We start from the raw sequence: 23,036 nt of genomic DNA on the forward strand, positions 1-23,036 counted from the left end.
ACCCCCAATTTTTCAATTTCCAAACCAAATTGCAGGTTAGGAAAGTTAGGTTTTACATCTATTGCCCGGACATGAACAATTTTAGGGGTTACATTATTTTAGGTTTAAATTTTTTTAAATTGGGCAAGTCTATTTTCCGGGCAATGGTTCCCTTTTTTATTGGGTTTGTTATTTTATTTCCAACATTTTTTTATTTATAATTTTGTTTTTCACAGACACAAACGGCCATGAAAAAAAGCAAAACCGGGTCTCAAAAGACAAACCATTTTTCCCGGGGGCAAAAGGACATCTTTTCATTTGGGGGCCTGTTATTTTTAAAAAGGTCCTTTATCATCAGGGTTTACCGGACTGGAAAAACCAAGGTTTATGGCAACAGACCCCAGACGGCTCCTGAACGTTCCCCTTCCCCAGGGGCTCTAACCGGCCCCAGGGCACAGGGGCCTGGCTATGGGCCCAAAGGTTTAAGGGGGCTCCCTGTTTATTTTTAATCTGTCCCTGCTCATTTTCTGGGCACATGACATCTATTGTTCACCCGGTCCAAAATCTATTGTTCACCCGGTCCATGACCTTTTGGGCCCCCTTTAAAAAAAATTTTTTTTTTCCCCCAAAAATTTTTTCCCCCTTTTTTTTGGTTTTTTCCCCCTTTTTTCCCTTCCCGGGCCCTTTTCCCCTTTTTGGGGCTTTTTTTAAAAAAAAACCCCTTTTTAAAAAAACTTAAACCAAAGGGGGGGGAAAAAAACCCCCCCTTTAAATTAACCTTTTTTTTCCCCTTTACCAAAAATTTAAAACCCCCCTTACCTTTTTTTCGGGTTTTTTTTTTTTAAAAAAAAAAACCCGGGGGTTCCCAAAAAAAACCTTTTTCCCCCCCCCTTTTTTTTTTTTTGGGGGAGTTCATCTGGTCACATGACATTATTGTTCATCTGGTCACATGACATCTATTGTTCATCAGGTCACATGACATCTATTGTTCATCTGGTCACATGACATCTATTGTTCACCTGGTCTCATGACATCTATTGTTCATCTGGTCACATGACATCTATTGTTCACCTGGTCTCATGACATCTATTGCTTCATCTGGTCTGGCATCTGTTGTTCATCAGGTCGCGGCATCTATTGTTCATCTGGTCCGCAGTACTCTATTGTTCACCTGGTCTCGCAGCATCTATTGTTCATCTAGTCCGCTCTATTGTTCATCTACAGTCGCGGCCTCTATTGACCACCTGGTCTCATGACATCTATTGTTCATCGATCTGCATCTCTTTCATCTGGTCCTGACTCTATTGTTCATCTGGTCACACGGCCTCTATTATTCCACCTGGTCTCTTGACATCTTGTTCATCTGGTCACGCAGCATCTATTATTCATCTGGTCACGGCATCTGTTCACCTGGTCTCATGACATCTAGTGATCACCTGGTCACATGGCATCTATTGTTCATCTGATCACGCAGCATCTATTGTTCCACCTAGTGCATGACATCTATTGTTTCACCTGGTCGCAGCATCTGTGATCACTGGTCACGGTCTATTGATCATCTGAATGCGGCCTCTGTGCTCACCTGGTCTGCAGCATCTGTTAGTCACTGGTCACGCGACATCTATTGATCATCTGGTCACATGACCTCCTATTGTCATCTGGTCACGACATCTGTTGTTCACCTGGTCACGCGGCATCTGGCCAGTCCTGGTCGCGGCATCAGTCATCTGGTCACGCGGCATCTATTGTTCACCTGGTCGCAGCATCTGTGATCACCTGGTCACGCAGCATCTGTATTCACCTGGTCATGACATCTATTGATCACCTGGTCACATGACATCTGGTCACCTGGTCACGCAGCATCTATTGATCACCTGGTCACGCATCTATTGTTGAAGTCATCTGGTCACGCATCTATTGTTCACCTGGTCGCGGCATCTGGCAAGTCACCTGGTCATGACATCTATTGATCGCCTGAATTTTTGCAGCATCTATTGATCATCTGGTCACGCAGCATCTATTGATCACCTGGTCACGCGTATTGATCACCTGGTCACATGACATCTATTGTTCATCTGGTCACGCGGCATCTGGCGCAGTCATCTGGTCACGCGGTCTATTGTTCATCTGATCACCTTGTCTGGCTTGTTCATCTGATTCATGACATCTATTGATCATCTGATTGCATCAATATTGATGTCGTCATGACCTCTATTGTTCACCTGGGTCTCACTGACATCCCCGTGATCACCTGGTCCACATGACATCTATTGTTCATCTGGTCACGCAGCATATTGTTCACCGGTCGCGGCATCTATTGTTCATCTGGTCTCGGCCTCTATTGTTCACTGGTCTCATGACATCTATTGTTCCACCTGGTCTGACATCCTTGATCCCACCTGGTCACATGACATCTATTGATCATCTGGTCACGCAGCCTCTATTGTTCATCAGATGCATGACATCTATTGTTCATCTGGTCACATGACATCTATTGTTCATCTGGTCCTGTTGTCTATTGTTCATCTGGTCACGCGGCTTCTATTATTACTGATGCAGCAATATTATTCATCTAGTCACGCGAGCATCTGTGTTCATCCTAGCCACGCAGCATCTATTGTTCATCTGGTCATGACATCTATTGTTAAATGACATGACATCTTGTTCATCTGATAAAGCATCTATTGTTCATCTGTGGTCACGCAGCATCTATTGTTCATCTGGTCACATGACATCTATTGATCATCAGGTCACACTGACATCTATTGTTCATCTGGTCACATGACATCTATTGTTCGTAGGTCACGCGGCCTCTATTATTCCACCTGGTCTCATGACATCTGACAGTCACCTGGTCACTGACATCTATTGTCATCTGGTCACATGACCTCTATTGTTCCTGGTCTCACTTGTCTAACATCATCTGGTCCCTTGTCTATTGTTCATCAGGTCTGCAGCCTCTATTGTTCACCTGGTCTCGCGGCATCTGTTGATCACCTGGTCACATCTGTGTTCATCTGATCCTGACCTCTATTCACCTGGTCTCATGACATCTGTTCACCTGGTCTCATGAGCATCTATTGTTTCATCTGGGTCACATTGACCTCTATTAGTTCACCTGAGATCACATGACATCTATTGCCCAGTCCACCTGGTCAATAAGCATGATCATCTGATGCAGCTGTATGCATCTGGTCACATGACATCTATTGTTCTTTCTGGTCATGACATCTATTGTTCATCTGGTGCATAGCTGATTTATTGTTCATCTGAATCACATGACCTCTATTGTCTATCTGGTAAGCATGACATCTATTGTTCACCTGGTCACATGACATCTAACCAGTTCATCTGGTCAAGGCTGACATCTATTGATCTTCTGGTCAATATTGCACATTCCTATTGTTCATCTGGTCACATGACATCCTATTGTTCATCTGGTCAGCATGCATCTATTAGTTCATCTGGTCACATGGCATCTATTGTTCATCCTGGGTCACATGACATCTATTGTTCATCTGGTCACATGACCTCTATTGTTCATCTGGTCACATGACATCACGTATTCATCTGGTCACATGACATCTATTGTTCATCTGGTCACATGACATATATTGTTCACCTGGTCACATGATATCTATTGTTCATGTGAATACACATGACATCTATTGTTCATCTGGTCACATGAGGCATCTATTGTTCATCTAGTCTTATGCAGACATATCTATTGTTCATCTGGTCATACGCATCTATTGTTCATCTGTTCACATGTCATCTCTTTCTCATCTGGTCACATGACCTCTATCGCTCTTCCGGTCACATGACATCTAACCAGTTCATCTGGCTGCATATGACATCTATTAGTTCATCTGGTCAGCATGACCTCTATTGTTCATCTGGTCACATGAGCATCTATTGTTCACCTGGTCACATGACATCTATTGTTCATCTGGTCAAGGACCTTCTATTGTCTATCTGTCATGACATCTATGGTTCACCTGGTCACATGACATCTATTGTTCATCTGTCACATACATCTATTGTTCACCTGGTCAAGGCGATAATCATTGTTCAACGGTCACATGACATCTATTGTTCATTCGCCGTACATGACATCTATTGTTCATCTATAGTCAGTTACGATATCTAATATTGATCATGTGGTCACATGACATCTATTGTTCATCTAGTCACATGACATCTATTGTTCATCTAGTCACATGACATCTATTGTTCATCTGGTCACACATCTATTGTCTATCTGGTCACATGACATCTATTGTTCATCTGGTCACATGACATCTATTAGTTCATCTGGTCACATGATCTATTGTTCATCTGGTCTCACATCTATTGTTCATCTGGTCACATGACATCTATCGTTCACTGGGGTCAGCATGACATCTATTGTCTACCTGGTCTCAAGGACATCTATTGTTCACCTGGTCTCATGACATCTATTAAGGTTCATCTGGTCACATGACATATATATTGTCTACCTGGTCACATGACATCTACTAACACCCGGTCTCATGACATCTATTGTTCATCTGGTCACATGACATATACAAGTTCATCTGGTCTCATGACATCTATTGTTCACCTGGTCACATGATATCTATTGTTCACCTGGTCGCATGACACCTGTTGTCTCTCTGGTCACATGACATCTATTGTTCACCCCGTCACATGACATCTATTGTTCATCTGGTCACATGACATCTATTGTTCATCAGGTCAAGCATGATCTATTGTTCCATCTGGTCACATGACATCTATTGTTCACCTGGTCTCATGACATCTATTGTTCACCAGTCACATGACATCTATTGTTCATCTGGTCACATGACATCTATATTGTCTATCAGGTCACATGACATCTATTGTTCATCTGGTCACATGACATTCACGTTCACCTAGTCACATGACATCTATTGTTCATCTGGTCACATGACATCTATTGTTCACCTAGTCACATGACATCTATTGTTCATCTGGTCACATGACATCTATTATTCATCAGAATGCGCCATTATATATATTAGTTCATCTGTCACATGACATCTATTGTTCATCTGGTCTCAAGGACATCTATTGTTCATCTGGTCAGCATGACATCTATTGTTCACCCAATACATGACATCTATTGTTCACCTGTCTCATGACATCTATTTAATCATCTGTCACATGACATCTATTGTTCACCTGTCAGTACATATCTATTGTTCCACCTATCATACTAGACGCCTATTGTTCACCTGGTCACATGACATATATCATTCACCTGGTCACATGACATCTATTGTACATCCGTCACATGATATTCATTGTTCTTCTGGTCACATGACATCTATTGTTCACCTGGTCACATGACATCTATTGTCCATCCACAACAGACATCTATTGTTCATCTGGTCACATGACATCTATTGTTCCATCTATCACATGACATCTATTGTTCACCTGGTCACATGACATCTATTGTTCAATACATGACGCCTATTGTCACCAACGCATGACGCCTATTGTCACCTGGTCACATATCGGCTGGTCTCACCACCTAAGCTTTAACTTCAAACGGCAGGTCGAACTCTTGGAGGGCATCTTTCCTCAGAGGGAGGTTCTCCAGCTCCACCGCACCTGAGGAACGAAGGAACAGACACAGGACCGTCTGTGGAGCGGCTCACCTTCAAGCTGTAATCAGCTCAATGAAACCCAGTGGATGAGTCCCACGTGAGATCGCTCTACTGGTGTTCATGTCTGAGAAGTGTTTCTGCAGCAACACTTAGTGGCACACGTGACATCTGGCTCCAGGTGCTCTGAGTCTGATGTTCACTCAGGTAGCAGGGACACGTCCTCACCTTTCAGCAGGGCGATGGACAGCTGGTCTGTGTTCAGGTTGCTGACATATTTTCCCAGGTATGTGTTCAGCACCCAGGCGACGAGGCCCTCCAACATCCTGGAGGCTCGGGGCTGAAGCCAGCTACTGCGAGGTGGCGGGGGAGGAAACTCTGACGACCGACCTGTGCGAAGCCCTCACAGGTGAGGCGTTCAATGTCGGACACACGCAGGACATGTCTCATTCACCTGTAGAGATGAAGTGGGTTTATAAGCGGAAGCTTTCATCTTATCAATGACAGGCTTACAGAGTGACATAATGACCTAAAGGAGTCGACGGCTTACCAGTGACCGTCCTCTCTGATCCCACGTTGGCAGAATGACAGGCACTTGAACGCAACTAAAGTTAGCCGTTTTGCTAACTCAGCATCTCGGACGACAGCTGTGCGTTAGCTCCATCCAGCCTCACGCCCCTCAGCAGCCGGTCGACCCACCGGGACACCTCGTTCTCGGGACAGTCGGCGTCAGTTACGTGGGCTGCACCCCGAGGACGGAGCAGTGTTCCACCCACTAACATTCACCATGACAACGGGCGTGTAGACAAGCCGTCCCCGGAGCCCTCGCCGCGGCACGCAGCGCGGCGGCGGACAGGGCAAGGTTGTGATCCTGCCCAGCTAGCCACCTAGCTAGAACTAGCTCGCGAAGGTTGAGTAACGTCACTCTCGACCAACAGGAGGCAGCTGGCGGCAAAAAGGACTCGAGGACTAAGCTATCCTCGCGCGCTTTCATAGAAAACACGCGGGAATCCTCCCGGAGCTGAAGGGTAATGGTTGTTTTTCTGGTCTCCGGAGTTGTGTGTAACTGTAAATAGACTCACTTCCTAATAGCGCTGAACGTCGCGACAGATACTTCCGGTCACGTGACGAAAACAAACCGTTCTTCTCATGCGGCGTTCACGGTAAACCGGGAAAAGTGGTAATTTTTTATTCAACTGCGAATTTTAAGCCGTATGCTTAACTTTTAACAACGGCTGTATTCTCCGGTACAGATAACTGAGCCAGATGAAAACATTGGAATACAAATGCTCAGATAAAAGTTTGTATAGAACTTATGTGTAGAACTTTAACAAGAATTGCGTCGTATTTTTTAAATACGTGAGAAAAACGGTATACCGTAAACACCACATCGAGGTAAGCTGCGTGTTGTCTCTCCCTCCGCCGGAGGGCGCTGTTGCACTGAGACCAGCTGGAACGAGAAGTCAGCAGCTCACAGCATCCACAGTGTGATTGACACCTGAGATGTCAAATGTTATAACAAACAAGGTTTAAAATAGTAGAAGAATCTGCATTCTGAAGGTTTTTACAGAGGGATTTGTTCACATACACTACCGTTCAAAAGTTTGGGATCACTTAGAAATGTCCTTATTTTTCAAAGAAAAGCATTGTTTTTTTCAATGAAGATAACATTAAATCAATCAGAAATACACTCTATACATTGTTAATGTGGTAAATGACTATTCTAGGTGGAAACGTCTGGTTTCTAATGAAATATATCCAGAGGTGTATAGAGGCCCATTTCCATCAACTACTCCTACTCGCAGTGGTTCTAATGGTAGCCGTGTGTTTGCTAAGCATCGCCTTAGAAGACTAATGGATGATTAGGGAAACCTTGAAAACCCTTGTGCAATTATGTTAGCACAGCTACGAAAACTGTTTTGAAGGATGAGAGAAGCTATAAAAACTGGCCTTCAACTTTGAGCTAGTTGATTATCTGGAGAACATCACATTTGTGGAGTTCGATAAGACTCTCAAAATGGCCAGAAAAAAAAAGAAGTTTCATGTGAAACTCACCAGTCTATTCTTGTTCTTAGAAATGAAGGCTATTCCATGCGAGAAATTGCAAAGCGAACTGAAATGTCCTCCAGCGGTGTGTACTACTCGCTTCAGAGAACAGCACAAACGTGGCTCTAACCAGAGCAGAAAGAGAAGTGGGAGGCCCCGATTAAACTCAGTGTTAGAAGACAAGGTACATTAGGAGTCTCTCAGTTTGAGAACATACGCATCTCACAGGTCCTCAACTGGCAGCTTCTTTAAATGGTACCCTTAAAACGCTTCGGTGTCAAGCGTCTTACAGTGGCGAGGCGACTCCGGGATGCTGGGGCCTTCTCAGCAGAGTGGCAAAGAAAGTTGCCATATCTGAGACTGGCCAATAAAAAGAAAAGATTGGTATGGACAAAAAAGAACACAGGTAATTGGACAGAGGGAAGATTGGAAAAAGGTGTTCTGGACAGAGATGAATCCAAGTTTGAGGTGTTTGGATCACACAGAAGAGAACATTTGTGAGGCATGAAACAGGGTGAAAAGATGCTGGAAGAGTGCCTAAAACACCATCTGTCAAGTATGGTGGAGGCCGTGATATCTGGGCTGTTGCATGGTGTGAACATTTGGACCAGGTAAAAGGATTTAAATAAGGAAGGCTATCACTCCATTTGCAACGCCATGCCATGCTACCCTGTGGGCAGCGCTTGATTGAGCCAATGTCCTCTCCAACAGGACACGACTCAAAGTACACCCACATTGTGTGAACTTGAGAAGAAGCAGCTTGCTGTCTGTAAGTTGAGAGTGGCCAGTCACCAGATCTCAAACCCCATTGAGCTGTTGTAAGCAGCTTGACCAAAGTAGTCCCAAGAAGCGCCCATCGGCCAATCCAACTTGTGGAGGTGCTTCAGGAAGCGGGGTGACATGTCAACAGATTACCTCAACAAATTAACAGAAGCTAGAATGCCAAAGGTCTGCAATGCTGGAATTGCTGCAAGGAGGTCTTTATTTAAAGAAACAAAAAATGTATACCTAAATACAACTATTATTTCTAACCTTGTCAATGTCTTGACTATATTTTCTATACATTTTAAACTCATTTGATAAATAAAAGTGTGAGTTTTCATGGAAAACACGAAATTGTCTGGGTGATCCCAAACTTTTGAACGGTAGTGTATAACTCATAGCCGGATTTATATAACATGTTCCCCCTAAAAAATGTAAATAAAATGTTTATTATGGCTCTTGAAAGTATTGTATGATGTATGCAGTGATACTAAGAGACATCCAAAAAGCCCTCTGTAAAAACATATTTCTTAAATATTCAACATCGCCCTTTTCCATGACATGTTGAAGGAGCATTTTAAAAGTCACAACCCCCCAGCAGCAGATGTGAATCCTTCACTTCACCACCACATTGGCCGGCCCACGTCATTCAGAGGCGGCCCACAGTGGCCCAGGACCATCTGTTCCTCCTCACTGATCCACTATCAGACATCTGGAGGAGTCGTCACACCTGCACGGGAACTTTCCTCCTAAAGCTCAGCAGGAGGAAACACGGCCGTACATAATGGTGAACACTTCCCTGTAGGAACGGTTCATAATCTACAACATAAATATCACTATGATAGAACACCTGGTGTGAGTTGATGGATGGTCCACCACTTGGATCAGATAGAGATCTTGTCTGTATAGTTGTGCATGGCTTCATGTTGGGGAAGAGCAGCTGTCTGTAGAGACGCCATGCGAGTGTCTGACACACCATGTTAACCACACTCACTGACTCTCTGGGTCCACATGGTTTGTTTCTCACTTATTTATATTTCAAGGGCTGCAGACGGAGTTGATTGGTCAGTTCAATGAAGTTTATTTTGTATCGCCCAATATCACAAATTATAAATGTGTCTCCAGTGCTCAACAATCTACACATTAACTTTAGCATTTTTCCTTTTTTTGATGTAATATATGTATTGATGTGTGGAGATTTGATGTTGGACGTACTGAAGATGCACGTCTTGTATTCTGCAGGTCGTTGCTCACCCACCTACAACCCTCAGGTGAGGGTGTGATATGAAGGCCATACAGGCAGTGATCTGTAAGCCATGGGAAGATGATAAAGACTCATATCCTGCACATGTCTCCCAGAGGAAGCTCCTGCTGAAGGACCTGATGTCGGACTGAAGGACGTGTGTGTGCTCCTCAAAGATGCTCGAGCAGTTTCACCAGAACAAAATGGACTTGGACAGCAGTCACAACTCAAAGTATCTTTAATGTCTTTTCAGTTATCACACCTTTGAAAAGTCCCACTTTTTTGACCAGCAATCGACACCCCAGGGTCGGTAATATTGCCTTAGTTGAGCCCAGTCCACAGTCTTCAACACGATGGCAATGAGAAGGATTCAGCTTCTGAGAAGCAGGTTCTAGTTCCACAAGTAAAACACAGGCTGAATTAAACTCAGTTAACTTAATCGTCAACAGTCCCAAGAGATGTCTTTATATTCAGAGGAGACTGATGATCGATGCACAGACAGCCGACATGAACACACAAAGACAACATAGAGATACGTCCATTTAGTAAAAGGTACATAAACGAGATCATATATGAATGAAAGGATGTGGAACGCCCCTGCGCTAAGGGGGTTTACAGGACACTTACATCACCTCTTGATGACCGTCCTTCATCAAATCTCTGCTGAGAAACCCATTAAGAAAGACCTCAATGAAACTTAATGACCACCTGATCAATGAATCAGAATTGACCTCAATGGACTCAATGAACTTAATGACCTCAATGGACTCAATGGCCTGAATGACCTCAATAAAATTTCAATGAACCACCTTTGGCTAACCTCAATGGACTCAATGGCCTGAATGACCTCAATTGACCTCAATGACCTCAATGACCTCAATGGACTCAATAACCTCAATGGCCTGAATGACCTCACCTCAATACCTCAATAACTTAATATCTCACATTTGGGACAAGGACACGGAGCAGATCCAGATCACGGTTATTAAGAGACTTTTATTTAGGGATGAATGGATCCATAATCCCAGGAATGCCTGGTTGCTGGCTTCATCTAAGGTACCCTTGGCTTCAGCTTGCCCTCCGCTGCCAAACACATGTCGTTAAGTGCATTTCCTATTTACATTACTTACATGTATGCTACAATATGATTCACCTTGTGCATGAATCTGAGTGTCTCTACAGTGTCTAGTGGGCTGCAGGTTGCACACAACACTGGACCAAATGTCATGTGACAGGAAGCAGTGACAGGGAAGGACTTGGGAATTTTTTTAAACATTTTGGATTCAATTCAAATTATTTCATTTGTAAAGCACAAATTAAACATTCTAAATTTCCCTCCGAGGGCTTTACAACCTCTACACACACATCATCCTCTGTTCTCATTTGTATATCTGTTTACATGTCAAGGTTCTTCTGCTGGTTACACTTCATAACCACCGGTCATCACAATGGGAAGACATCTTTCCCATCATCCAGGAGAGAAACACATGTGGTGTGTCAGCGCTACAGTCCTCCAGAGCTGCAATAGAAAGGCGCTCACCTTCTCAATAACATGTATGGCAGTGTGACATGCACACGCATGACACATGTGCCCTGTGTAACATACAGTACATTGCTAAAGTAACCAGGATCCTATTGGAGTATATCCTTGTTCCAGTACGGGAATAAAATAATGAAAACAATTCAAACAGTGAAACGTGTTGTAAGTACCTCAGAAACATTTTGTAATTCAACTACTGCGATACTGTTGGGCAAGGCACTTACTCTCAGAGTTATTGGGGAGATTCTGAACAATTCCAGTCCAGAAGTTTCTACAGTTGCTGTTAATAGTTTTTACACATGACTCTCCGAGCCCAGCTGCTTGACTGATGTGTTTAAGGACTTCGTCCACTGCCTGTTTGATCTCGTTTGTTGTGGCGACGTTTAAAGTGACCGATAAAAAGCTTCTTGGTCTTCTTTTGCCTAATTTGAAAACTACAATGTCTTCTGTGACGTTGGCCCCTCGGAGCGAAGGTGGAAGAGGTGTGGGTTCCATCACTCTTGTCTGGATCCAACATGATGTCGGCCGCGATGGTCTCATTTGACACGGACCACCTCTAAAGACTCCAACTACCTGTAATCGGATCCAGCCATGAGTCACAGTTTCTCTTGACCTGTGAGGACCACAGAGGAATGGGCTCCTACTGACCGCTAACTTTCCTATCACACCGCCCATCACACCTTCCTATCGCTAACTGCCCTACTGTTCCTCCATCGCCACAGTCCCATCACACCCTTCCTATCACAGTTCCTATCACACCTTTCCAGTTTTTTTTTTCCATTTTTTTTGTTTTAGTTTTTTTGGGTTTTTCCGTTTTTTTTTTCCATTTTTTTTTTTTTTTTCCAGTTTTTTTTGGGTTTTTTCCCAATTTTTTTTTCCAAAGTTTTTTTGGGTTTTTTCCCTTTTTTTTTCCAGTTTTTTATTTCCTTTTTTTTTTTTTTCCAGTTTTTTTTTCCGTTTTTTTTTTTTTCCGGGTTTTATTTTTTTTTTTTCCTTTTGGGGTTTTATTTCCTTTTTTTTTCCAGTTTTTTATTTCCTTTTTGGGTTTTCCTTTTTTTTTGGGGGCCCTTTATTTTAGTTTCCTTTTTTTGTTTTCCATTTTTTTTTTTTTTTATTTCCTTTTTTTTTTTTTTTCCTTTTTGTTTTTTTTTTCCAAGGGTTTTTTTTTTTTTTTTTCCAGTTTTTTTATTTCCATGGGTTTTGGTGTTGTGTTGAGTGTGTCCATTGGGGTTGTGTGTGAGTGTGTTAGTGTGTTGTGCTTTCCTTGGTCCTTTGTGGGGCCCTTTTGTGTTGAGGGCCATTTGTTTTAGTTTGTCCATTTTGTTTTGAGTGTGTCCAGTGGGTTTTGGATGTCCTGTAGTTGGTTGGTTGTCCATTTTGGGAGGTGGGGTTGACATGCAGTGGTGGGGTGGTGGCCAGTTGGTGTTTGGTAAAGGGGTTTGTTGGCATTTGAGGGGAAAGTTTTCCATTTTGGTGGTTTGGTCCATGTGGGGGTGTGTCCAGTTGTGTTTTGATGTCCTTTGGTTGTTGTTGTCCATTGTGTTTGTAGTGTTAAAAGGGGTGTGTGTAGGTTCCTGTTGTTTCCTGTGTTGTATCAGTGGGTTGATTCAAGTTTCCTTTGTATCCATTGTTTACTTCTTCCTTCCCTTTCCTATAAAGTTCCTATAGTTCTTCACACCTTTTATACCCCTTTCCTTTGTAGCCTGTATATTCCTTTGGCCTGTTAAATTTGGTTCCACTGTCCTTTATAGCTTTCACACTTTTTACCTTTATAAAGTCCTTACCTTTCTTACCTTATCACAAGTTCCTATTACGTTATCCATTTTATAAAGTTCCTATGTTCTTAACCTTTCATAATCGTTTATCATTCCTTATAAAGTTCCTATTAGTTCCTTATCAATTTTCCTTAAGTTCTGTAAGTCCTTATAAAGTTCTACCCAGTGGTCTTGGGGACCTTTTATAAGTTCCTATCACGTTTCTTAAACCTTTTATAAAGTCTTAACCTTTTCCCTTTCCTTCACAAGTTCCTTTACGTTCCTTTACACCTTTTTCCCCAATTTCCCTTTATAACTTCCTATATTTCCTATAGCGTTTATAGTCCTATCTGTACACTTATACACATGTTTTCTTCCTATAAAGTCCTATCACACCTTTCCTATCACACAGTTCCTATCTCACAGTTCCTATCACACCTTTCCTATCACACAGTTCCTATCACACAGTTCCTATCACACCTTTCCTATCACACCTTTCCTATCACGCCGTTGCTATCACACCTTTCCTATCACACAGTTCCTATCACACCTTTCCTATCACACAGTTCCTATCACACCTTTCCTATCACACAGTTCCTATCACACCTTTCCTATCACACCTTTCCTATCACACAGTTCCTATCACACCTTTCCTATCACACCTTTCCTATCACACAGTTCCTATCACAGTTCCTATCACACAGTTGCTATCACACCTTTCCTCTACCATCTTCTCTCTTGTGCTTAGCAGGAGTTTAACTCCATCCCTCCTTCAGTCGTTGCCCTCCTCCTCGTCTCCTCTGCTGGCTTTGCTCAGGCGCTGGAAGCAGTGCACCGTGGAGGCGAGGAAGAAGCTCGCCGCGATGGCCACCACCGAGACGGAGATGCCGGAGAAGATGACGATGAGGTAGTCGGTGAGCGTGAGGCTGCCGCGGCACGCTCGGAAACTGTCTTCAGAGAGCAGGCTGAGGGGAACGCGGCGGCCATCCTGAGGCAGGGAGCACTCCATCCCCTCCATACCTGGAAGAGACGTCAAGTCAACGGACAGGAACCCGAGTACTGGAAGCTACCTGTGTGTACTGTATAGAAGCTACCTGTGTGTACTGTAGCCTGTATAGAAGCTACCTGTGTGTACTGTAGCCTGTATAGAAGCTACCTGTGTGTACTGTAGCCTGTATAGAAGCTACCTGTGTGTACTGTAGCCTGTATAGAAGCTACCTGTGTGTACCTGTATAGAAGCTACCTATGTGTACTGTAGCCTGTATAGAAGCTACCTATGTGTACTGTAACCTGTATAGAAGCTACCTGTGTACTGTAGCCTGTATAGAAGCTACCTGTGTGTACCTGTATAGAAGCTACCTGTGTGTACTGTAGCCTGTATAGAAGCTACCTGTGTGTACCTGTATAGAAGCTACCTGTGTGTACTGTAGCCTGTATAGAAGCTACCTATGTGTACTGTATAGAAGCTACCTGTGTACTGTAGCCTGTATAGAAGCTACCTATGTGTACTGTAACCTGTATAGAAGCTACCTGTGTGTACTGTAGCCTGTATAGAAGCTACCTATGTGTACTGTAGCCTGTATAGAAGCTACCTATGTGTACTGTAGCCTGTATAGAAGCTACCTGTGTGTACTGTAGCCTGTATAGAAGCTACCTGTGTGTACTGTAGCCTGTATAGAAGCTACCTGTGTGTACTGTAACCTGTATAGAAGCTACCTGTGTACTGTAGCCTGTATAGAAGCTTCCTGTGTACTGTAGCCTGTATAGAAGCTACCTATGTGTACTGTAACCTGTATAGAAGCTACCTGTGTGTGCTGTGGCACTGATAGAGCTACCTATGTGTGCTGTAACCTGTATAGAAGCTACCTGTGTGTGCTGTAGCCTGTATAGAAGCTACCTATGTGCTGTAGCATGTATAGAAGCTACCCTGTGTGCTGTGGCCTGTAGAAGCTACCTGTGTGTGACATGTAGCCTGTATAGAAGCTACTGTGTACTGTAGCCTGTATAGAAGCTACCTATGTGTACTGTAGCCTGTATAGAAGCTACCTGTGTGTACTGTAGCCTGTATAGAAGCTACCTGTGTGTACTGTAGCCTGTATAGAAGCTACCTGTGTGTACTGTAGCCTGTGGGAAGCTACCTGTGTGTGCTGTAACCTGTATAGAAGCTCCCCGTGTGTACTGTAGCCTGTATAGAAGCTACCTGTGTGTGTCTGTATAGAGCTACCTGTGTGTGCTGTAGCCTGTATAGAAGCTACCTGTGTATTGTTATATTATAGAAGCTACCTGTTATTACTGTAATATTATGAGCTACCTGTTGTACTATGTATAGAAGCTACCTATTGTTGTGTATAGAGCTACTGTGTGTGCTGTAATGTATATAGAGCTACCTATATGTGCTGTGGCCTGTATAGAGCTACCTGTGTGTGACTGTAGCCTGTATAGAAGCTACCTATGTGCTGTAACCTGTATAGAAGCTACCTGTGTGTGCTGTAGCCTATTATAGAGCTACCTGTGTGTGCTGTGGCCTGTATAGAGCTACCTGTGTGTACTGTATTATAATATAGAAGCTACCTGTGTGTGTGCTGTAGCCTGTAGAGCTACCTGTGTGTGCTGTGTGCTGTATGAAGCTACTGTGTGCTGTGTATAATAGAAGCTACCTATGTGTGCTGTATGACCTGTATGAAGCTATATGTGTATTGTGCTACCTGTGTAGAGCTACCTGTATTATTGTGCTGTATAGAGTAGAGCTACCTATGTGCCGTGGCATGTATAGAAGCTACCTATGTGTGCTGTAACCTGTATAGAAGCCTGTGTGTACTGTGGCTGTATATAGAGCTACCTGTGTGTACTGTAATGTATAGAAGCTACCTATATTACCACGTGTACATGTATAGAAGCTACCTATGTACTGTAGCCTGTATAGAAGCTACCTGTGTGCTGTAACCTGTATAGAAGCTACCTGTGTGTACTGTAGCCTGTATAGAAGCTACCTATGTGTACTGTAGCCTGTATAGAAGCTACCTGTGTGTACTGTAGCCTGTATAGAAGCTACCTATGTGTACTGTAGCCTGTATAGAAGCTACCTATGTGTACTGTAACCTGTATAGAAGCTACCTGTGTGTACTGTAACCTGTATAGAAGCTACCTGTGTGCCTGTATAGAGCTACCTGTGTGTGCAGCCCAGCATGTATAGAAGCTACCTATGTGTGCTGTAACCTGTATGAAGCTACCTGGTGTACTGTAGCCTGTATAGAAGCTACCTGTGTGTACTGTAGCCTGTATAGAAGCTACCTGTGTGTACCTGTATAGAAGCTACCTATGTGTACTGTAGCCTGTATAGAAGCTACCTATGTGTACTGTAACCTGTATAGAAGCTACCTGTGTGTACTGTAGCCTGTATAGAAGCTACCTGTGTGTACCTGTATAGAAGCTACCTGTGTGTACTGTAGCCTGTATAGAAGCTACCTATGTGTACTGTAGCCTGTATAGAAGCTACCTATGTGTACTGTAACCTGTATAGAAGCTACCTGTGTGTACTGTAGCCTGTATAGAAGCTACCTGTGTACTGTAGCCTGTATAGAAGCTACCTGTGTGTACTGTAGCCTGTATAGAAGCTACCTGTGTGTACTGTAGCCTGTATAGAAGCTACCTGTGTGTGCCTGTATAGAAGCTACCTGTGTGTGTGCTGTAGCCTGTATGGGAAGCTACCTATGTGTGCTGTGTAGCCTGTATAGAAGCTATATGTGTGCTGTAACCTGTATAGAAGCTACCTGTACTGTAGCCTGTATAGAAGCTACCTGTGTACTGTAGCCTAGAAGCTACCTGTGTGCTGTGGCTGTAGAGCTATATTGTGGTATAATATGAAACCTATGTGTGCTGTAGTATAGAAGCTACCTGTGTGTGCTGTGGCCTGTATAGAGCTACCTGTGTGCTGTGGCCTGTATAGAAGCTACCTATTGTGCTGTAATATGTAGAAGCTACCTGTGTGCTGTAGCCTGTATAGAAGCTACCTGTGTGCTGTAACCTGTATAGAGGCTACCTGTGTACTGTAACCTGTATAGAGCTACCTATGTGTGTGCTGTGTGCCTGTATGAAGCTACCTGTGTGTAACAACCTGTATAGAAGCTACCTGTGTGTGCTGTGGCCTGTATAGAAGCTACCTGTGTGCTGTGACCTGTTAGAAGCTACCTGTGTACTGTGGCCTGTATAGGAAGCTGTGCTGTGTGCCTGTATAGAAGCCACCTGTGTGTGCTGTGGCCTGTATAGAAGCTACTGTGTGTGCTGTGGCCTGTATAGAAACTACCTATAGTGGTACTGTGGCCTGTGTGAAGCTACCTGTGTGCTGTGGCCTGTATAGAGCCACCTATGTGTGTGTAGCCTGTATAGAAGCTACCTGTGTGTACTGTGGCCTGTGAAGCCTACCTATGTGTGCTGTAGCCTATTATAGAGCTACCTGTGCTGTATTATAATATGAAGCTACCTGTGTTTGACCTATTAGCTACCTATGTGTGCTGTGGCCTGTTATAGAGCTGTATAGTGCTGTATTGTGTATAGAAGCTACTGTGTTACTGTGGCCTGTATAGAAGCTACCTGTGTGTACTGTAGCCTGTATAGAAGCTACCTGTGTGCTGTGGCCTGTATAGAAGCTACCTGTGTGTGTATGTGTATGGAAGCTACCTGTGTGCTGTAGCCTGTATAGAAGCTACCTGTGTGTGCTGTGGCCTGTATAGAAGCTACTGTGTGTTACTGGCCTGTATGGGAAGCTGTGTGTGTACTGTGGCCTGTATAGAAGCTACCTATGTGTGCTGTGGCCTGTATGGAAGCTACCTGTGTGTGCTGTAGCCTGTATAGAAGCTACCTGTATGTGTACTTAGTATTATGGAAGCTACCTGTGTACTGTGTGCTGTATAGAAGCTACCTATGTGCTAACCTGTATAGAAGCTACCTGTGTGCTGTAGCCTGTATAGGCTACCTGTGTGTGCTGTAGTATATTAGAGCTACCTGTGTGTGCTGTAACCTGTAGGAGCTACCTGTGTGTACTGTGGCCTGTATAGAAGCTACTGCCATGTGTGTGTACTGTGGCCTATAGAGCTACCTGTGTGCTGTAGCCTGTATAGAAGCTACCTGTGTGTGCTGTAGCCTGTATGGAAGCTACCTGTGTGTGCCTGTAGCCTGTATAGAGCTACCTATGTGTACTGTAACCTGTATAGAAGCTACCTGTGTGCTGTAGCCTGTATATAAGCTACCTGTGTGCTGTAGCCTGTAGAAGGCTACCTGTGTGTGCCATTAGCATGTATAGAAGCTACCTATGTGTACTGTAACCTGTATAGAAGCTACCTGTGTGTACTGTAGCCTGTATAGAAGCTACCTGTGTGTACTGTAGCCTGTATAGAAGCTACCTATGTGTACCGTAGCATGTATAGAAGCTACCTATGTGTACTGTAGCCTGTATAGAAGCTACCTGTGTGTACTGTAGCCTGTATAGAAGCTACCTGTGTATTACTGTGTGATAGAAGCTACCTATGTGCACTGTGGCTGTATATGAAGCTACCTGTGTACTGTAGCCTGTATAGAAGCTACCTATGTGTACTATTAATAATATGAAGCTACCTATGTGTGCTGTAACCTGTATAGGCTACCTGTGTGTGTGGCCTAACTAGGCTACCTGTGTGTGCTGTAGCCTGTATAGAAGCTACCTGTGTGTGTAGAATGTATAGAAGCTACCTATGTGCTGTAACCTGTATAGAAGCTACCTGTGTACTGTTAGCCTGTATAGAAGCTACCTGTGTGTACTGTAGCCTGTAGAGCTATAGCACCTGTATAGAAGCTACCTATGTGTACTGTAGCCTGTATAGAAGCTACCTATGTGTACTGTAACCTGTATAGAAGCTACCTGTGTGTGCTGTAGCCTGTATAAGCTACCTGTGTTATTGCCTGTATAAGAGCTACCTGTGTGCTGTAGCCTGTATAGAAGCTACCTGTGTGTACCTGTAGAAAGCTACCTGTGCAGCCTGTATAGAGCTACCTATGTGTACTGTGGCCTGTATAAGAGCTACCTATGTGTACTGTAACCTGTATAGAAGCTACCTGTGTGCTGTGGCCTGTATAGAAGCTACCTGTGTGCTTAGCCTGTATAGAAGCTACCTGTGTGTACTGTAGCCTGTATAGAAGCTACCTGTGTGTACTGTAGCCTGTATAGAAGCTACCTGTGTGTGCTGTAGCCTGTATAGAAGCTACCTATGTGTGCTGTAGCCTGTATAGCTACCTGTGTGTGCTGTGGCCTGTATGAAGCTACCTGTGTGTGTGCCTGTGGCCATAGAAGCTACCTGTGTGTGCTGTGGCCTGTATAGAAGCTACCTGTGTGTACTGTATTGTATAGAAGCTACCTGTGTGTACTGTCGCCTGTATAGAAGCTACCTATGTGTGCTGTAACCTGTATAGAAGCTACCTGTGTGTGCTGTGTGGCCTGTGGAAGCCTGTAGTGTGCTGTAATATATTATGGGCTACCTATGTGTACTGTAACCTGTATAGAAGCTACCTGTGTACTGTAGCCTGTATAGAAGCTACCTATGTGTACTGTAACCTGTATAGAAGCTACCTGTGTGTACTGTAGCCTGTATAGAAGCTACCTGTGTACTGTAGCCTGTATAGAAGCTACCTGTGTGTGCTGTGGCCTGTATAGAAGCTACCTGTGTGCTGTGGCCTGTATAGAGCTACCTGTGTGCTGTGGCCTGTATAGAGCTACCTGTGTGTACTGTAGCCTGTATAGAAGCTACTATATTATTGTGGCCTGTATAGCTACCTGTGTATTGCTGTAGCCTGTATAGAAGCTACCTGTGTACTGTAGCCTGTATAGGAGCTACCTGTGTGCACTGTAGCCTGTATAGGAGCTACCTGTGTGCTGTGGCCTGTATAGAAACCTATGTGTGCTGTAGCCTGGTATAGAGCTACCTATGTGTACTGTAACCTGTAAAGCTACCTATGTGTACTGTAACCTGTATAGAAGCTACCTATGTGTACTGTAGCCTGTATAGAAGCTACCTATGTGTACTGTAACCTGTATAGAAGCTACCTGTGTGTACTGTAGCCTGTATAGAAGCTACCTGTGTGTACTGTAGCCTGTATAGAAGCTACCTATGTGTACTGTAGCCTGTATAGAAGCTACCTGTGTGTACTGTAGCCTGTATAGAAGCTACCTGTGTACTGTAGCCTGTATAGAAGCTACCTGTGTGTACTGTAGCCTGTATAGAAGCTACCTGTGTGTACTGTGCCTGTATAGAAGCTACTATTATAGAAGCTACCTATGTGTACTGTAGCCTGTATAGAAGCTACCTATGTGTACTGTAACCTGTATAGAAGCTACCTGTGTGTACTGTAGCCTGTATAGAAGCTACCTGTGTACTGTAGCCTGTATAGAAGCTACCTGTGTGTAACCTGTAGAAGCTACCTGTGTACTGTGGCCTGTATAGAGCTACCTGTGTGTGTGCTGTAGCCTGTATAGAAGCTACTGTGTGTGCTGTGGCATGTATAGAAGCTACCTGTGTGTGCTGTAGCATGTATAGAAGCTACCTGTGTGTACTGTAGCCTGTATAGAAGCTACCTGTGTGTACTGTAGCCTGTATAGAAGCTACCTGTGTGTACCGTAGCATGTATAGAATCTACCTGTGTGTACTGTAACCTGTATAGAAGCTACCTGTGTGTACCGTAGCATGTATAGAAGCTACCTATGTGTACTGTAACCTGTATAGAAGCTACCTATGTGTACTGTAGCCTGTATAGAAGCTACCTATGTGTACTGTAACCTGTATAGAAGCTACCTGTGTGTACTGTAGCATGTATAGAATCTACCTGTGTGTACTGTAACCTGTATAGAAGCTACCTGTGTGTACTGTAGCATGTATAGAAGCTACCTATGTGTACTGTAGCCTGTATATAAGCTACCTGTGTGTACTGTAGCATGTATAGAAGCTACCTATGTGTACTGTAACCTGTATAGAAGCTACCTGTGTGTACTGTAGCATGTATAGAAGCTACCTGTGTGTACTGTAACCTGTATAGAAGCTACCTGTGTGTACTGTAGCATGTATAGGAGCTACCTGTGTGTACTGTAACCTGTATAGAAGCTACCTGTGTGTACTGTAGCATGTATAGAAGCTACCTGTGTGTACTGTAGCCTGTATAGAAGCTACCTGTGTGTACTGTAGCCTGTATAGAAGCTACCTGTGTGTACTGTAGCATGTATAGAAGCTACCTGTGTGTACTGTAGCATGTATAGAATCTACCTGTGTGTACTGTAACCTGTATAGAAGCTACCTGTGTGTACTGTAGCATGTATAGAAGCTACCTGTGTGTACTGTAACCTGTATAGAAGCTACCTGTGTGTACTGTAGCATGTATAGAAGCTACCTGTACGTACCACACCCTGTATTTTTATTTCATATTAAAAACAGAAACTCTTTTGTGTACTCATTTTAGTTTCTGCCAGGCATTTTGTTTTTGGTCCCAACGCACTGCAAAAAAAATATTCTGTCCACTTTGATCTCATCCTGACTCCTCTGTCGCCTTGCTGCACACGGAGTCACGAGACATCAATGTCAAATGTGTGTGAGTGTGTGTGTCTGTGCGCTGAGAGGAAGGCGTCTAGACCTGCTGTCAGTGTTGAGGTGTCACATACACATTGCTTGTTGACCTTTGACCTGGCCGACACAAACAGGGGTTGTGTGAGCAGACCGTCGGCTCCCTTGTGACTCGTTCTTATGTAAAACACCACGAGCTGCTTCCCTTTGTCGCCACATACATAAATGACTCGTTGTTATTTCGTGTCAACAGGCTGAACTTTGGTGCCGATGCAGTACAGACCCGTCACCTCCACTGTTACTATAGCAACGGGCTAACTACTGTAAACAGACCTTATGGAAGGAGTTGAGATGACAGAGCTTTTACTGAATGTTTGTCCTGTAGTGCACAAGCGTCAGGTACTTAGTGTTCTCCGCTACTACATGCATACACTGTGATTGGTTCTCCTGTGAGCAGCTCCTGTCTTACCGTGTGGGAGCTTCTGCAGGTTCTCTGTCAGCCACACAAACAGATTGGCGAAGCGGCAGCTGCAGAGCCACGGGTTCCCCTCCAGGCGCAGCGTCGTCAGAGCGGGCAGGGCCTCCAGGACCGAGACGTCCAGCCCCGTGAGACCATCGCTGTCCAGCTCCAGCTCCCTCAGGGACGTCAGCCCCGTGAGAGCGTCGCTGCCCACCGCGCTCAGATGGGGGTTGTTGCCCAGACGCAGCTTGATCAGACTCCTCGACTCCAGAAAGGTTCCAGAGGGGATTTCTGTCAGGTTGTTGCTCCCCAGGTCCAAGAAGACCAGTCTGGAGGAGGTGCTCAGGGTGCCCTCCTCCAACAGGGACAGGGAGTTGTTCCTCAGGTCCAGGTAGACCAGATCGCTGTAGAGGACCAAGAAGTCGGAGGGGATCCAGGGAATCCAGTTGTTGGAGAGCAGCAGGCGGCGAACATTCAGAGGGATGGAGTCGGGGACCCCGGTGAGACCCTGGCCGGTGCAGTCCACCGTGTGGTGGTCCGGACACGAGCAGCTGGAGGGGCAGACGTGGCCTCGCGTCAACAAGGTCGAGGAGATCAAGGCGAGGAAAGGCTGCAGCCAGTTAATGCATGGGACCATCGTCAAGGGGGCGGCGGCATGGAAAGAGAGGTCGGGGACACGGAGGGAGGGGCGGGCTCAGTTCACAGGACCGGGAGGGGGAGGAGGGATGATGGGGTTCAGCGTGGTGGTGGCATCCTTCTCTGCCCCCTGCCCTGCAGAACAAGCCCGAGGAGCCCTGGAGGAGCCCTGGAGGAGCCCTGGAGGAGCCCTGGAGGAGCCCTGGAGGAGCCCTGGAGGAGCGAGGCAGCAATGTGTTCCACGTAGCCAGCAGTCTGGATCACACAGCAGCCTGCTGGCTTTGAGGGGAGAGAGGGGGCGGAGCTTAAAGAGAGAGAGAGTGTACAAGAGAGCAAGGAGGGGAGGGGGGGGATTAACACTGAGGTAAATAGAGACTAATACACCAAAGGCGAGGGGGCGGGGTTAG

General features: G+C 44.6%; 2 protein-coding genes across 2 annotated transcripts in view; both read right to left on the minus strand.

Annotated features, from left to right (window-relative positions):
• Positions 1-6,684, minus strand: part of vps13d (vacuolar protein sorting 13 homolog D) — a 69,652-nt gene extending 62,968 nt beyond the window's left edge. Inside the window, exons 1-3 of the mRNA XM_056423420.1 lie at positions 6,163-6,684; positions 5,841-6,066; positions 5,552-5,619 (exon numbers count right to left, since the gene is read on the minus strand). Coding sequence (XP_056279395.1) covers positions 5,552-5,619; positions 5,841-5,937 — 165 coding nt within the window. The 5' untranslated portion in view covers positions 5,938-6,066; positions 6,163-6,684. The remainder of the gene's footprint in view (positions 1-5,551; positions 5,620-5,840; positions 6,067-6,162) is intronic.
• A 6,964-nt stretch (positions 6,685-13,648) lies between these two features.
• Positions 13,649-22,919, minus strand: lrrc38a (leucine rich repeat containing 38a). Its single transcript, XM_056422319.1, has 2 exons — positions 22,003-22,919; positions 13,649-13,977 (listed from the first exon to the last, which is right to left on the minus strand). Exons 1-2 carry the CDS (start codon positions 22,628-22,630, stop codon positions 13,730-13,732), a joined length of 876 nt encoding a protein of 291 aa, XP_056278294.1. The 5' UTR covers positions 22,631-22,919; the 3' UTR covers positions 13,649-13,729.
• Between the last annotated feature and the right edge of the window lie 117 nt (positions 22,920-23,036).

Source organism: Pseudoliparis swirei, chromosome 9 (assembly GCF_029220125.1).
Source record: "Pseudoliparis swirei isolate HS2019 ecotype Mariana Trench chromosome 9, NWPU_hadal_v1, whole genome shotgun sequence".
In the NCBI taxonomy this organism is placed as follows: Eukaryota; Metazoa; Chordata; class Actinopteri; order Perciformes; family Liparidae; genus Pseudoliparis; species Pseudoliparis swirei.